The sequence below is a fragment of the Sapajus apella genome, unplaced genomic scaffold, assembly GCF_009761245.1.
Source record: "Sapajus apella isolate SASKATOON/1434 unplaced genomic scaffold, GSC_monkey_1.0 scaffold13, whole genome shotgun sequence".
NCBI classification, from domain to species: Eukaryota; Metazoa; Chordata; class Mammalia; order Primates; family Cebidae; genus Sapajus; species Sapajus apella.
Window position 1 is genome coordinate 25764828 of NW_022436953.1, and position 14652 is coordinate 25779479.

Consider the following 14652-nt stretch of genomic DNA (forward strand, 5'->3'; position numbering starts at 1 on the left):
TGTGTGTGTGTGTGTGTGTGTGTGTGTGTGTGTGTGTGTGTGTGTGTCCTTTAAATCCTGCCTATTTTAATTTATTGTTATCAAGTGAATTTAAATTTTTAACATTTCCCAACAGTTCTTGGCTACATCCTAAGTTTGACTTGTTGATGTTAAAGACTTTTTCATGAGCAGATTGCTATCACTGAACTTTTAACATTGACCTCTCAAAATGGCCTTAACATCCTTGCCACCTCATCTGGAAAACCCCAGTCCTTCTAGGAGCCTTCTAAGCAGGAGAGCCCACAGCTTGGGAACATGTCCCCTGCCTTCAGGGATGACGCATCAACTGATCACACAGGCACAATGACAATTGTGAAAAGCACTGGAGCCAGAGTGCATGGCAGGAGAGGTGTGAGCAGCCCATCGGGAGAGAGACCCTGAGGAAGTTGCAGGGAGCTGAGGTCTGGAGCAGGTGCAGGAGTAGCCAGGCAGAGTGGGGAAGAAGAGTGTTTGCCTCTTACTCCCTGGCACTGTTGTCCGAAACTTGAAAGAAACAGACACAGACTTAGACTGACCGTAGCCACCATCCGCCAGAAGCCATCTGTTCTCCACCCTGCGCAGCCGCCGTAATGTGCTGCCTAGTCAGGGTGGTGCTCTGATGGGAGGTTCTCCCGAAGTCCCATTTCTCTGTGTTCTTGATACGTTTGCTGAAGCTCTAGGAAAAAAGACTTTTGATCAGAGAAGTTTGGAAAGTGGTGCTTGCCTTTGGTGGCAGGAAAATATTGGTCTTTGGGGATAAAGGGGTAAAGAGCAAGTGCATGCACAGCTGCTGTCAGTTTCAGTTCTTACTTGCTTTTTAGGTCCTTGTCTAAATCTGGAGAGAGAGGGCAAGGGTAAGCCTGCAGACATGGTCAATGAGGAAATCTCTGGAGAGCTCATTCTTGGTCATGTCTCAAACTGACACAATGAGCAATGAACAATCCATCACCACATCCACTTTGTAGCATCCTCCACTTCCTCTACACCACCCCCTCGGGCTGTCTCCATTCACTTGGGGACAGTGAGACTCCATGGCAAGGGCTCACATGAGGCTCCCATCTACAAAATCCTTAAACCGTGCTGAGACAGATGCAGGCTATAGAGCAGGAAAGGCAGTGCCTGGGAGTGTGAGATAACCTGGGTGCTTGTGACGGATGAAGGGTAAGGGCTTACCACCTCCTTAAAGATGAAAACTGCGAGGATCAAAATGGTCTTATCTTGAATAGTGCTGCAAAGTCAATAGAAAAGCAATGCGGAGCTTTGGTCAAGGCTGCTGGGTGACTTCCCGTTGAAGACCCACCTTTGGTGGGCCATGGAAAGTAGGTTGGTGTGGACCACCTTCCTTGCATCAGCAAGAACCACAGGAGTGGTTGGTAGCAGACAGTGGTTTTGCAGGAGGGAGTACAGGGGAAGATGGTGGACAGGGATGCCACAGTCTCCGTGTCCTTACCTACTCTCCAAATGTGCCTCAGTTTCTCATCTGTAAGTGCAGATGGCAGGGTTGGTGGGAAGGTTAAAAGAGATAACATATGTAAAAACTGTACTATCTTCAGGGAACTATGAAGACACAGTAACACTTCACAGTAAGTCAAAATGAACGTTTGCTTAGGCTCTCTTCCCGTACTGCTCCTCCCCTTAGGCCTCTCTCCCAGCATCGTTGGAATAGCCTACTTGGTAGACATGGGCTAGCTTGATGATACCTTGCCTATTCTTTTTTTTTTTTTTTGCTCAAGCTCTTCCTCAGCAGTAAATACACAGTAGATATGTTTCTCATCTTCATGAGATTTGTGGCAGTGACAGAGTTCAAATGGAAAGACACCGGATCACTTAGAAAATGCTTATGTCTTTGGGAGATACCTTGACAGATCTCTTAGTGGCTTCTGGTTGGGCCATTCTGATGGCTTAGCTATGTTGGACACTGATCCCCAGTGATAGACATCAGCCTGTCTCCATTTCCTGGAAAAAAAATACCAAGTGGGAGCTTCCCCCATAGGTAATTTACTACCATTCCCACAATGGCAGCTGGAGTTATCTACAGCTATGTGGTTGATTCTTGGAAGACTAAAAATTGGTCTCAATATGTGCAGAAGGGTCTATTCAAAATGTGTGGACATAGCAGAACCAGAAACAACTTCAATGTTCTGTTCCGTGCTATAGATGAGCCTTGTCAAGGCCCTGGAGCTCTGAGTTTCTGAGTTGGATGAGTTTGACTGCCATGAAATTAAGCAGGATACCCAGGATACCCATTGGCAGTAGGAATTGCATGGTGTCATGTAGAGTGTTTAAATGGCAGAGTTTTGAATGGCACGATCTCTCAGGCACATCTGTCAGCATGTCCTTGAGTGTGGGAGCAGGGATGGCATGTGAAAAATGAGGTGGGGATGTTCTGGTACACATGTTCCCTAGTTTGCTATCTCTGTTGAAAGAATGTTCTGGTTTCTATTGTGAGTTGCTTCCTTATCAGGGGTGCATAGTCACATGGTTTCAGCGGCCCCCTTCCTAAGCCATCAATACGAAGCAGGGCAGCTGGGGAAGCCCATTGTGGACCTCACATTCAGGCTATTGAGGCAGGTGAAGCAGTTCTCTGACATACACAGCAAGTCCTGTCACTGGTCTGTTGGTTTTGTTAGAGAAATTCCAATTTCTGAACCATGATTGTCATGCTCTCAGGGCCCACATTGACAAAGAATCTGAGGAGCCGGGTGTAGTGGCACATGCCTGTAGTACCAGCTACTCCAGCGCTGGAGGCAGGAGGATCGCTTGAACCCAGGAATTTGAATCCAGCCTGGGTAACAGAGCAAGACTCTGTCTCTAAAAATAAAATAATGATCTGATACTTTGGTCAAATGCCTAATCCCCCTTTTACCTGGAAGCAAAAAGAAAAGGAACAATGAAAGAAACTAAATTGGAAATGTTAATAAGAATTTAAACCTAGCAGACCTTTTTGTATCACATAGATTTTGGTATATAAACATCACAAAAGACAAAAGAATACTACCACATGTCCTTTTTTAAGCAAAATAAGATGGTCCAGGTTCTTGCTGCAAAATATCATGTGATAAAATCTCTATCAAAGTGGGTAAAGAGCATCATATTTTACCTTAGAATTATATCATTGACTTCTGGATTCTTGATTTGAGAAATTCATCTAGGATATCATCATCTGAAGACTCATAGTCTGAGATTTCTGTTGTGCAATCAGTTCTACAATTATTAGTATCTGGAGTGCTGTGTCTTGTCTCTTTATATTCCTCTTCTGGTTCATCTAATGGTTGCAAAATATCTTCCTTTGTTAATTTTCTTCTCTTTGCCATCACTAGTAGATAATGAAAAAATTTGAATTCTTAACTGCATTCAATGAAAGCTAAAAGCAGACTATGAAGACAGGGTCTCCAATCTTAAAAAAATACTTCTTGAAAGAAAATACAATACTTTACGCATGGAAGAATGATGACTTATATCACTATTTCTTCTTCCTTCTAGGCAGCATCACCATTCTACCCTTTTCTTACAATATAATAATTGATGAATAATGATGCAATAATTTCTTGGATGATAAAATAGTAAAATGTTTCAAGATACAGGAAAAGCGAAGTCAGGTGCTAATAATGAATCTTGGATTTATAAAAGGATCTAATGGATCCATATGGTGATTACAGGATAAAATGAGTTTTAACCTATTTTTTAAATGAATACATATTCTCTCTGATCTTTGAAAGACCGCTAAAATATACAAAAGCTATGAAATATCAATACTCAAAAGTATAGTTAGAACTGCTCAAAAAGAAACTCAAAACCTGCAATTGAGTCTGATAGACCTTGTCTGGCCTCACTGAATACAAAGATCCAGGAATCTCTAGATTTCTATTTGCTTCAAGGTAGAATAAAATGTTTTCAGGTTATGGGTCAGAAGGATCAGAATATCTGACACTAACATATTTTCTTATTTAGAGGGCGTCCAAGTGGCTGTTGTCAATGCCAGCTATACTCAAATTGCAGACTGGACAACAGCTTAAACTGTCTTCTCTTGCCCAGCCCTTTTCTCCATGCGTAGATTACATCCTGTCGCTATAAGCCGTAGCGTTAGGGGGGTGGTAAAGAGACATGGGCTTCATTACACCTAAAATGATGGCGCTGCTCATGTCTAATCCACTTGCTTTAATCTGCTACTGTGAAACTCATTGAGCAAGAACATCAGACACACACAAACCCAAGATTGAGCCACAGCGCCCTCTGGTGTGATTGTATGGTGAAGCGAAAGCCAATTTCTGTGACTTGTAGGAAATCATTTGTAAATAGTGTTTCTAAAACGAATTTACCTTCTTTCCAGGTGGGTGGATCCCAGGGACTGCAGACTCTGGTAAGAACTTTTCTTCACTCCTCTTCCCTGGTGGGGTTTGTCAGTTTCCCTCTGTTGCTGTTGGCTAGCTGAGGCTGATCACAGCTGTGGTCACAGAGCAAATGCCCACCTTGTCGAATGCAGGAATGCTGGGGACGGAGAGGGGGGCAGGAGACATGGGTGCCAAGACCCTTGGCATGTCCCAGGTGCACACCCAGTCAATCCCAGATGTCATCCTCTTTCTTGCTCTCTGACTCTCAGTCATTTATCAGATAAGATTAGCTTCAGTTTGGTGTGAAGAGAGGTAGTTGAAACAAAAGGTCAGTACCTCTGCTCCTGGGTTGAAGCGATTCTCCTGCCTCAGCCTCCCGAGTAGCTGGGACTACAGACACATGCCAGCATACCCAGCTCATTTTTGTACTTTTAGTAGAGGCGGGGTTTCACTATGTTGGCCAGGATGGTCTCGATCTCTTGACCTCGTGATCCGCCCACCTCAGCCTCCCAAAGTGCTGAGATTACAGGCATGAGGCACGTACACCCGGCTCCCCTTTTCTTTTCACTAATAATGACAGATATCTGGAAGATAACTAACATCTACCAAGCACTTGTTATACACCCTGTATCAAATGATTTTCATGTATGAAATGAGTTGATATATTTTAAAAAGTCTTAAAATACCACATGGCACACAATAAGTGCTCAACTAATGCACATAGTGAGTGCTGTTATGAAATCTTCCCAAGAACACTTTGAGCTAAGTAATATGATTATGCCCATTTTGCATATGGGAAAAGCAGGGCACAATTAGGTAATTTGTCAATATTTTTGTGTCTAAGGTCATGTGTCTGGTGAGTAGCAGGGTAGAGATTTGAGTTGAGAATAGGTGCCTCCTTCTGCCCCTGCCCTGGTCTTTGACTTTGGCTCAATGTGCCTGCCTCTCCAGTGAGAGTGTGAAGACCTTTGTGCCCAAGTTTGATTTTGCAGGGTCTCCTATGTGTTCACTTAGGATGACTCTGCCCCTGGGCCCTTGGCACTGTTGAGGCCAGTCCCTCCCCTTCCAGGACATGCCTTGAGAGATCCAGAAATGGCCTGGGAAAGGCAGCTTTCTGACCAACATGCAGCAAGGAAAAGGCTGAGGCAGGGAGACCGAGCACTTTTCTGGAGGGATTATTCACCGGGTGACCAGGAGGGGACTCATTGCCCCGCTGCACCCCTAGATTCATCTCTGATCCAGAAGAGGTGCAGAGGACATAGAAGGTAGGAAGTTTAGCTCTTAAGGGGGGCCCTTCTGAATAAGGCCTCAGGTCTGAACAGGCACCTCTTCCATGGTTTATGTACCTGAGACTGGGGAGGGACAGAGCATGGGAGGTCCAGAATGCACCCTGGGGATGCCCTGAAGATGGTCCAGCTGGCCTTTCCTCCCTCTAGGAGGAAAAGCAACCTGCCCCCTCCCATTGCATCCCATTTCAGCCTCTCACTCTGTGACCACAAGTTTCTTGTAACCTCAAACTCACCATTGAAAAGCCATACCCAGGATCTGGCTCCCGCCATTAGGAGGGTGGGCTGCTCCCTCGGGACTTGTGCCTATTTTCCTTGCACCGTCAATGCAGCTTACCCCAGTGGGTGGCCTAGCAGCATTGTGTCTGGCAGGAACATGGTGCATTTTGACTTCCCAGCATGGCCAGCTCCGTGGTGGGATGCAGGCTGTCTCAGCCCCTCCCAGGAGAGGAGGCTGGAAAAGTAGGTCGAGGCTCGCTCTTGGACTTGATTCTGATGGAAGTGGAGAGTGTATTAAAGCATTTTGAGCAGGGAAGTGAGGTGAATACATTTGTACTTTGTAAAGATAAAATTTGGAGACCATCTGGAGACCGATGAATCCTCTTAGCACAAAAACGAATGCAGAGTAAGCACTTCATCAGTGCTGGTTGAGTCAATGCATGTGGATGGACTAGAGAAAGGAGGAGCAGAGATTGAAGATTCAGCTGGGAGTAGGCCAGTTTCAAGGGGATGAAGGCCTACCCCGGTGAAACGGCAGTGAAAATGACAAGGAAAGGACCTTGGTGATGTTAGATACAGGATGTGAGGAGAAGGAGGAGTCCAACATGATGCCTGCATTCCCAGCATGGTTGATGTGGAGCATGGTGACATCCTTAATTCAAATGGAAAGAAGAGGTGGTGTTGAGTTTGGGATGATGTATGGGGTGGGATGGGCAGGAGGCCACTGAAAATGCTGGTCTGGAGATTAGAGCTAGTCTGTCAGGGCTGAGTCAGGGACAGAGAGGTGGATTTGGGGACCCTCTAGAAAGTTCTCAGAGTACGTGAGGTTCTCCAGGGGGAAGATACAGAAGGAGAGGGGGGCAAAAACAGAACGTGTAAGCACAGGGATATGTAAGGTCTGGTCAGAGGAAGAAAGTGGAATGAGGGGGGTAGGGATGCAAGTCAAAGGGGCCGAGAGCACCGGGGTAAGGGCTTCCCGCTGTGTCACTGCAGGTCTGCCTCTGAGGCTGGTGAATGGAGGTGACCGGTGTCAGGGCCGGGTGGAGGTCCTGCACCAAGGCTACTGGGGCACTGTATGTGATGACAGCTGGGACACCCAGGACACAGATGTTGTCTGCAGGCAGCTTGGCTGTGGTTATTCTGTGTCAGCCCTGGGTGGGGCCCACTTTGGTCAGGGCTCCGGAAACATTCTCTTGGGTGACGTGCATTGCTCGGGAAGGGAGCCCTACCTGTCAAGCTGTCCCCACAGCGGATGGTACAACCACGAATGTGGCCACAGGGAAGATGCTGGTGTCGTGTGCTCAGGTATTGTGGATATCACCTTGCCCTGTGTATGTGCAAGTCTGAGTCAGTATCACAACACATGAGTTGTGTATGTACATACATGTGTGCTCTGCAGTTTACTTGCTTTGTTGTAAGTCATGTCCTAATTGATGTTGGAGAGCAGGTGGTACTGCCCCTTTTCATAGACAGTGAAGGTCAAGGGATCATCTGCCTGTCCATCTGAAGCTGGGCGTGGGGGAGGCAGGCTTCCGTCTCAGTCCCTCAGAGCCTGCTGATGCAATCACCTCATGGACTGGTTCTGATGAGCAGCATCACGACCACCCCTGGCCTGGGACACCAAATAAATATCTTCCTAAGTGGCAGTTTCTCCTCTTTTAAAGGCTGAGGAGGATAGGGAACTGCTGGTCCCTAAGACATGAATGTATACCAACATCAAATTGAGGAGTGAACCAAAGCATTCTCTTTATTGGGAATTAAATGACAAATAAAAGATACTTAACATCCTCAGTAGAAAAGAGAGCTTCTCCTGGACCCAACCCAGCAAATCCCAGTGCTGACTTCAGTTGTTCACATAGAGCCAGGATGTGTGGACACCAAGGGGTCCTTTGATCTGTGAAGAAACCTCCAAGGACACTGTCCCATGGCATGTTCCCGCAGGAGGAGTTTCTGGTTAAACTTTCCACTTCTAGAGCAACTCTGGCATTTGCTGTGTAGACTGGACTGAGCCCATGCCACCCTGCACGGGATGTGCCCTTGATATCCAAGCACCAAGTAGGACTGGGCTCCCCATGGGGACATGGCCTTCCATGCAGCCACCTAGTGAGTGGTTTATTTTGGCATTCTGAAAAGGTTGGTTTTCTTTGGAAACCACCTTTCTTTCTAGTTGAATCACCTTCTCAGGAGTATTTCAGTGATGGTGAATATTTGTCATTTGAGGGTGTGTTTGACCTATAGAAATAGACAGATGTCATTTGACATTCAATCCTATGACTAGGAAAGGGCTGTGAATGGACTGGGTGACTTTTTGAATAGAGGCTGTGGCAGCAGAGGAGGTGGGGGGAGAGTAACAAGAGCAAAGGATGCTCGTGTGGCATCCTAGCCAAGCCTATCACCAGTAGAGTGACAGAGCCATTGGCACGTGTTTGGCTTGCGGCAATGGAGGGTGCCCTTAGCACCCGTGCTTCCAACCTCTGCGTCAGAGCGGAGGAAGCCATGGGCCAACCCTCCCCAGGAGAGGGCTACCATCAATGAGCTCTTCCTTTCTCCACCCTGCAGCTTCTCTGTTTCCCTCGAAGGCGCCCCTGGAGACAACTGTAGCAGAAGGTAATGTCTACGCTGGGGGATCCCTGTGGGCTTATTACCCAACTGCACCCCTAGGTTCACCTCTGATCCAGAAAAGGCACAGAGGCATAGAGAGTAGGGTACTTAGCTCCCAAGAGGGGCCCTTCCAAATAAGTCCTCAGGTCTGAACAGGCATCTCTTCTATGGTTTGTGTCTGAGACTGGGGAGGAATCAAGTTGGAGATGCATCTCCAAGGAGTTCCAAGATGGAGCCTGTTGTCCTGTCTCTAGAGATTCTGTTATCCATGCAGCTCACTCCTGTTGTCCTCACCCAGCTGTGCTGACCCCTGGCCAGGCTAGGGTGCTGGATCTCTGGCTACAGGGCCTTGAGAGGCAGGTGCCTACTTGCTAACATAGCCAAATTGCTAGGACAGCATCCTTGCCCTTGCCCTTTCTCTAAGCCGGTATTAGGCCACCCTTGTTTCTTCCTAACAGAGAGAAATCACAATCCTTAAGCTTATGGGCATCAGAGGTCCTGTACATCCCCCTTGGGTACCTCCAGTGAGAAATCTGGGAGACATAGTCAATACAGCCTGGGATTCTGGCAGCCTGGGCTTTGGGAAGGGAAGTCACTTCCCATTTCCCATGGGAAACTTTGGCCCTAGGAGAAGTTCAAGGACAGCATTCTCACCAAGACCTCTGGCTTGCCCAGGGTTGGTGTGGAGCAGTTGGAAATGCTGATGGTATATGCATCAGGCCCTCCTATTCCTCAAGCCCTCTGTTTCCCCCTCCCTCTGGCCCATGGGGTGAGGCCTGACTTAACCTCTTTCTCCTCCCTATGATGAAGAACACAGATAACACTAGAACTGAGGGTGAGACTGGCTTTACTCTTCCCTTTCTATAGGTCATGATGCCAACTACATCCATGGGCTTGACTGTGATTCAGGAAAACTTTTAGGGAATGGGATGGGAGGGCATGTTGTGAGCACACCGTGACCTTCTGGACCACAGAGGTCAGCTAGAGTGAAGCTTCCTCCATTGCCCATGTTTGTAGGGGTAGGGAGAAATCAGTCAGAATGTGGCGTCTCTAACAGCCTGTTGTGCTTTGGAAGTAGAGACCAGTGGGATCAGAATCCAGTCCAGAGTGACAGCCTAGATCCCCCATCTCCACAGCCGCGTGCTGACCCCAGCCATCCCGGCCAGGAAGATCATGTGCAAAATGTGCTCCATGCTAACTTCCGCGCCCCAGATATGCATCAGAGCTCCTCCCAGGACAACCCGATGTCATCGTGCTGCTCTTCCGTGTGGGGTGTTCTGTGTCCCTTGTCTGAGGGAATCAGGCAGAGCCCATGGTCTGCTTTGAGAAGGGTCATGTGGCTCTCCAGGCCCCCTCCAGGATATAGATTAGGAGGGGCAGGTCCTCTAGCTGAAGCACTAGGCTTGGGTTTGGGCCGAGCAGTCACTGTCCTCTTCCCTATGAAGAATTCTAACCTCAAGATGTGTTAGAGCCCAGCCTAGTTACAGATTCTCTCAAAGACTCTGAATGGGGAAGACTCTGAATGCCCTGCAGGCCCTTGGATCTTGTCTTTCAGTAGGAATGTGCAAGAGAAATGTTGTGCCTTCCTCTAGGATCCGATTCTGGTTTGGCCCTGAGGCTGGTGAATGGAGGTGACAGGTGTCAGGGCCGGGTGGAAGTCCTGTACCAAGGCTCCTGGGGCACCGTGTGTGATGACAGCTGGGACACCAATGATGCCAATGTGGTGTGCAGGCAGTTGGGCTGTGGTTGGGCCATGTCGGCTCCAGGAAATGCCCGGTTTGGTCAGGGCTCAGGACCCATTGTCCTGGATGACGTGCGCTGCTCAGGGTATGAGTCCTACCTGTGGAGCTGCTCCCACAACGGCTGGTTCTCCCACAACTGTGGCCATCATGAAGACGCTGGTGTCATCTGCTCAGGTAGGCATCAAAGATCTCTGGAGGGTCGGGTGTGGTGGCTCATGCCTGTAATCCCAGCACTTTAGGAGGCTGAGGCAAGCAGATTGCTTGAGGTCAGGCATTCAAGACCAGCTCTGGGCAAGATGGCAAACCCTGTCTCTAGTAAAAAAAAAAAAATCATTTGAGCCCATTCTAGGGACAGACTATATTCAGAGAATATAGTAACAAACAGGTTTCTCACTCCAGGGCCCCCACCCACCAAGCCTTTCCTGGTCATCCAGTGGCTCTGGAGTTTAGCTGGGGTTATCCAGCCTGTGTGTGCAATGCCATGGTGAGCACAGATCCCTAAGCTGCAAGTAGTGCCCCAACATTGGTTTGGAGGTGACTGAGGCACCAGTGTTCAGACACAGGGTCCAGCATGCTGACAGCAGAAATGAGGAACCTTTTATTCTGCTCCAGGAACATCCTCATAACTCATATCCCCTATTTTCCCTGAGGCTTCTTCTCAGGGTCAGCATGTTTTGGGGACCTGGTTGGTGAAGCCTCCCCTCCCCTTCAACACTGTATTACCTTGAGTGCTGTCAAGGTAATACAGTCAGTTCCTACTGACTCAGAGGGAAGGACTCAAGTGTAAATAGTTCACTTATGATTACTGTGAAGAGAGGCAGGGAAGTGGGGTAAGGGTGGGAGGATGGCAGCTAGTGACAAACAGTGGGGGAGCCTCCCAGAGGATCACCAGGAATCCGTGTCAAACCCCAGGCTCATCGCAGCTCAAGGAAGAGTTGGTGTCTTTGTCAACTCATTGCTTAGGGTGGCTGTGTGCTGCTCCCTGCTGTTGATACCCAGGTTGTTGTGGCTGGTCCCAGGCCCCAAAGTGACCTTTATATTCCCAGAGAGTGGGCCGCAGGCACAGAAATGGAGGCAATGCTGGGGTGTGTGGGGTCCCTGAGGGACTAAGGGCTTCATAGCGGGTGCTGGTAGGGCATCAGCTCAGGGTGTCGATACCCCAAGCCACTTCCGCCTTAACTCTAGTTGGGATCTGAGCCGTCAGCCTCCAGTGCCTGCGGAAGTCTGACCTGCAGACCCTGACTCAACGACCGATGAGAGAATGCACTCTCACACAATCCTTGCAGTGATTCAAGTGGGCTAGGGATGGCCGTTGGCTGCTTTCAGAGGGCGAAATGCAACCTGTCGACCCAGACCTTCTGTCCATCACACTTTTATTCCATTGAGATTTTACAGCAGAGATTCGAAGTTAACACACTTGGGGATAATTAACATGGTTACAAGAATGACAAAAGCTTTAGGTTCTGGGAGCCCAGAGTAAATGCTATTAACAGGAAATTCCCCTTTGATCTTCCCCAGAGAGGGCCACCCAGCACGAAATTAACATGAGTAAACAGTTACAGTGGAGACAAATGGGTGTGGCATAAGGCCTTTGATCGTCTCTCTCCCTAACTTAATGGGCTGGCCGGCCACCTTCAGTCTGCCCGAATAAAACCTTTTGGCCTTCCAAAAGGTTTGAGACTAATCTATAACTTTCCCTAATATATCTTAAATATTTTCTGTAATATTTTTGCCAGCCATCCCAAGTGAATCTCAACAGGGGTCACTGAGTGCTTGGTGTCTAATGTTGCATTTTTTCCTCACAGCTGCACAGTCGACGCTCAGGCCAGGTGAGTCCCCACCATCCTTCCCCAGGATGTCCCTTCTCTTTCTGCTCAGTTACCCCTTCCCCACTCCACAGAGCCCTCCTGCTTCTCTGCAGAGATACTCTGGGGCATATTATTACCCCCTGCCCGCTCTCCCTGTAACTGAGACCCCAGCATGGTGCTTCCTAACCACGCATAGTATTCAGCTTCTGCCTGCTCTTCAATCCGTCTCAGCTTTCATCACATAGTTCCATGCTGTCCCAATGGAAGGCTTACAGGTTCAGAAAGAGGCCCCCTGTTGAGTGAGCCTCGGCCCCTTTATATTCAGGGCTGATAGAATCTTTCTGAGAATTGTGGGTGATACCCTCTAATGTTCTGTTGAACGCAAGGTCAGTACAAGCCTGATACTCCATGTCCCACTACTTGAAAGATCCCCAGGTTCTGCAGGGCCACATCTGCATCCAGAAGAGGCAGAATTCATGTTCTGGGGAGAGAAAGGCTAAGAAATGTTTCTGGTGCCTTCACTTACCAGGAAACCTGATTTTCCCCCAGGTGGACCCCTGGTCCCTCAAACATTTTAGCTGCAAGTGTCAGAGTCTTGGCAATGGTGTCAGATGTGCCAGTCAGTCCGTGGGTCAGTGGATGGTGGTTTTGGGGGTGGTGAAGGTTTCCTAACTGAGAAGAGGTCATCCCTGTCTTAGAGAGAGATGGAAGGGCCTGCATGGTGTCCTTTGTCTCTGAATCAGTTCCTTGGGCAGGAGTCCTGGGTAGACACATGGGGAGCAATTGGCCAGACCTGGGAGTGGAATCGTTTTCACAATGCTTGCCTGCTCTAGAGAACTGCTTGCTTTTTACCTTTTTCCCTTCAAGTCCAACTGTATCATTTCTCTTTGTTGCTGTTTACAGACACTTGGCCTGCCAGGACATCACCTGTACTCATACAAGGTAAATAATCCTCTCAGCACTCCCCGGAGCTCACTCTCTACCTCTGTATACACATTGGATTTTATAGTTCACTTATGATTGCCATGAAGAGAGGTGGGGAAGTGGGGTTAGGGTGGGAGAATGGCAGCAGGTGAAAAACAGTAGGCTCAAGGTTGAGCTCGGCACTGGGAACAGGGGTGGGACCTCCCAGAACATCATTAAGAACCCTTAGCCTCATGATAGGATGAGGTGGGCGCCTCACTTCTTCATGTTTCTGTGGGTTGGGTAGAGAGAATGGTGGGGTCTCTGAAGACCCAGAACTAGATGTGATGTTGGAGGGTGGGAGGTGCTGGTGACCTCTCTCCTGTGGGATCCTGTTCCAAGTGGTCAGGAAAGATCCCCATCCATGTGCTCAGGATGAGCCCTGGGGGGGTCTCCCTAATCTTATGGGGACCTCATTCCTAGTCCTGAGGCCATGGGATGCATGCAGGCCTGGAAAGTAGGTAAAAGTGCCTGTCCTCGCACCTGTCTGGCCAAGGTCCTACCAACTCTGGTACTTTGCCAGCCAGATCCCAGACAGGACCGTGCTCCTGATTAAGGGAGGGGTCTGGGCATGCCATGTGCAGCTGTCCAGCTCCATCCTGTGTGTACACAGATTGGGAAGTGGGATGTCCATTCTTATCACCTCCACTGGGGTCACAGGTGCCCCTAAAACTTGAGCTTCCATAGACCTGGGCAAAGTAGGCTGTCAGCACTTTCTCTGTGATAAAGCGTATTCTCCGGCCATATTCAAAGGTGACTGCCCGCCTGGGTGACTTTGGCCATTAGAAAGTGCCCTGAGTGTGGAACGTGACTTATATATTAATTTTGTCTTTTCTCTTTGTTGCAATTTATAGACACTTGGCCGGCCACAGCCTCAAATGCATCAACAGCAGGTAAATAATCCTCTCAGCTCTCCCTAGGGCTCACTATTTCTGGACAAATTTTTGTTTGAAACTGATAGGATGAAGTGCATGGTGGGCCCCTCTCTTTTCATGTCCTTGTGGGTTTCATGGGGAGGAAGGTGGAGTCTCTGGGGAGCCAGTTCTGGGTCTGATGTTGGAGGGTGGAGGGTGCTGGTGACCTCTCTCCTGTGGGATCCTGTTTCAAGTGATCAGGAAAGATACTTGACCAGGTGCTCAAGACGAGCACTGGAGGGCTCCCTAATCCTACTGGGACCTCGTTCCTGGCCCTCAGGCCATGAGCTGGAGACCTCCAAAGAGTGGTGCATTCCAAAAGTGCAGCTCCCTTCACCTGTCTGGACAAGGCCTTGGCATCCCTGGCAATTTGCCAGAAGCCAGAGAGTACCATGAAGGTGTCAATGAGCTCTTGAATACTGCGTGGGTCTGGGCCTGGATTTGTAGCTGTGGAACTCTGTCCTGTGTGCACCCAGAATGAGGAGTGAGGTGTCCATTCATGTCACCTCCGCTGGGGTCATACGTGCTTACCCATAAGTGGAGCTTTTATAGACTTGGGTAGAATAGGTATCACTTCTTCTTCCACTAGGATAGAGCTTAACCTCTGGGCACAGTCACCTTCAGTCGTGACCGTGTGCCCTGGTGACTTTGGCGTTTCTATTCAAACTTGACTCCTTTGCCAGTGCCCTCAGTGGTGTACATGTCTTATCCTTGACCTGCTGATAGGGATGAATGAAGAATTCTTGTGTTCCCCTGTAGGATCTGAATCC

General features: G+C 48.6%; 1 protein-coding gene across 1 annotated transcript in view; it reads left to right on the forward strand.

Moving 5' to 3' along the window:
* Positions 1-14652, forward strand: part of LOC116554062 (deleted in malignant brain tumors 1 protein-like) — a 54975-nt gene that overhangs the window by 11726 nt on the left and 28597 nt on the right. Inside the window, exons 6-12 of the mRNA XM_032281908.1 lie at positions 4349-4378; positions 6848-7159; positions 8414-8461; positions 10048-10371; positions 12003-12026; positions 12909-12947; positions 13823-13861. Of these exons, the coding sequence (XP_032137799.1) occupies positions 4349-4378; positions 6848-7159; positions 8414-8461; positions 10048-10371; positions 12003-12026; positions 12909-12947; positions 13823-13861 (816 nt within the window). The remainder of the gene's footprint in view (positions 1-4348; positions 4379-6847; positions 7160-8413; positions 8462-10047; positions 10372-12002; positions 12027-12908; positions 12948-13822; positions 13862-14652) is intronic.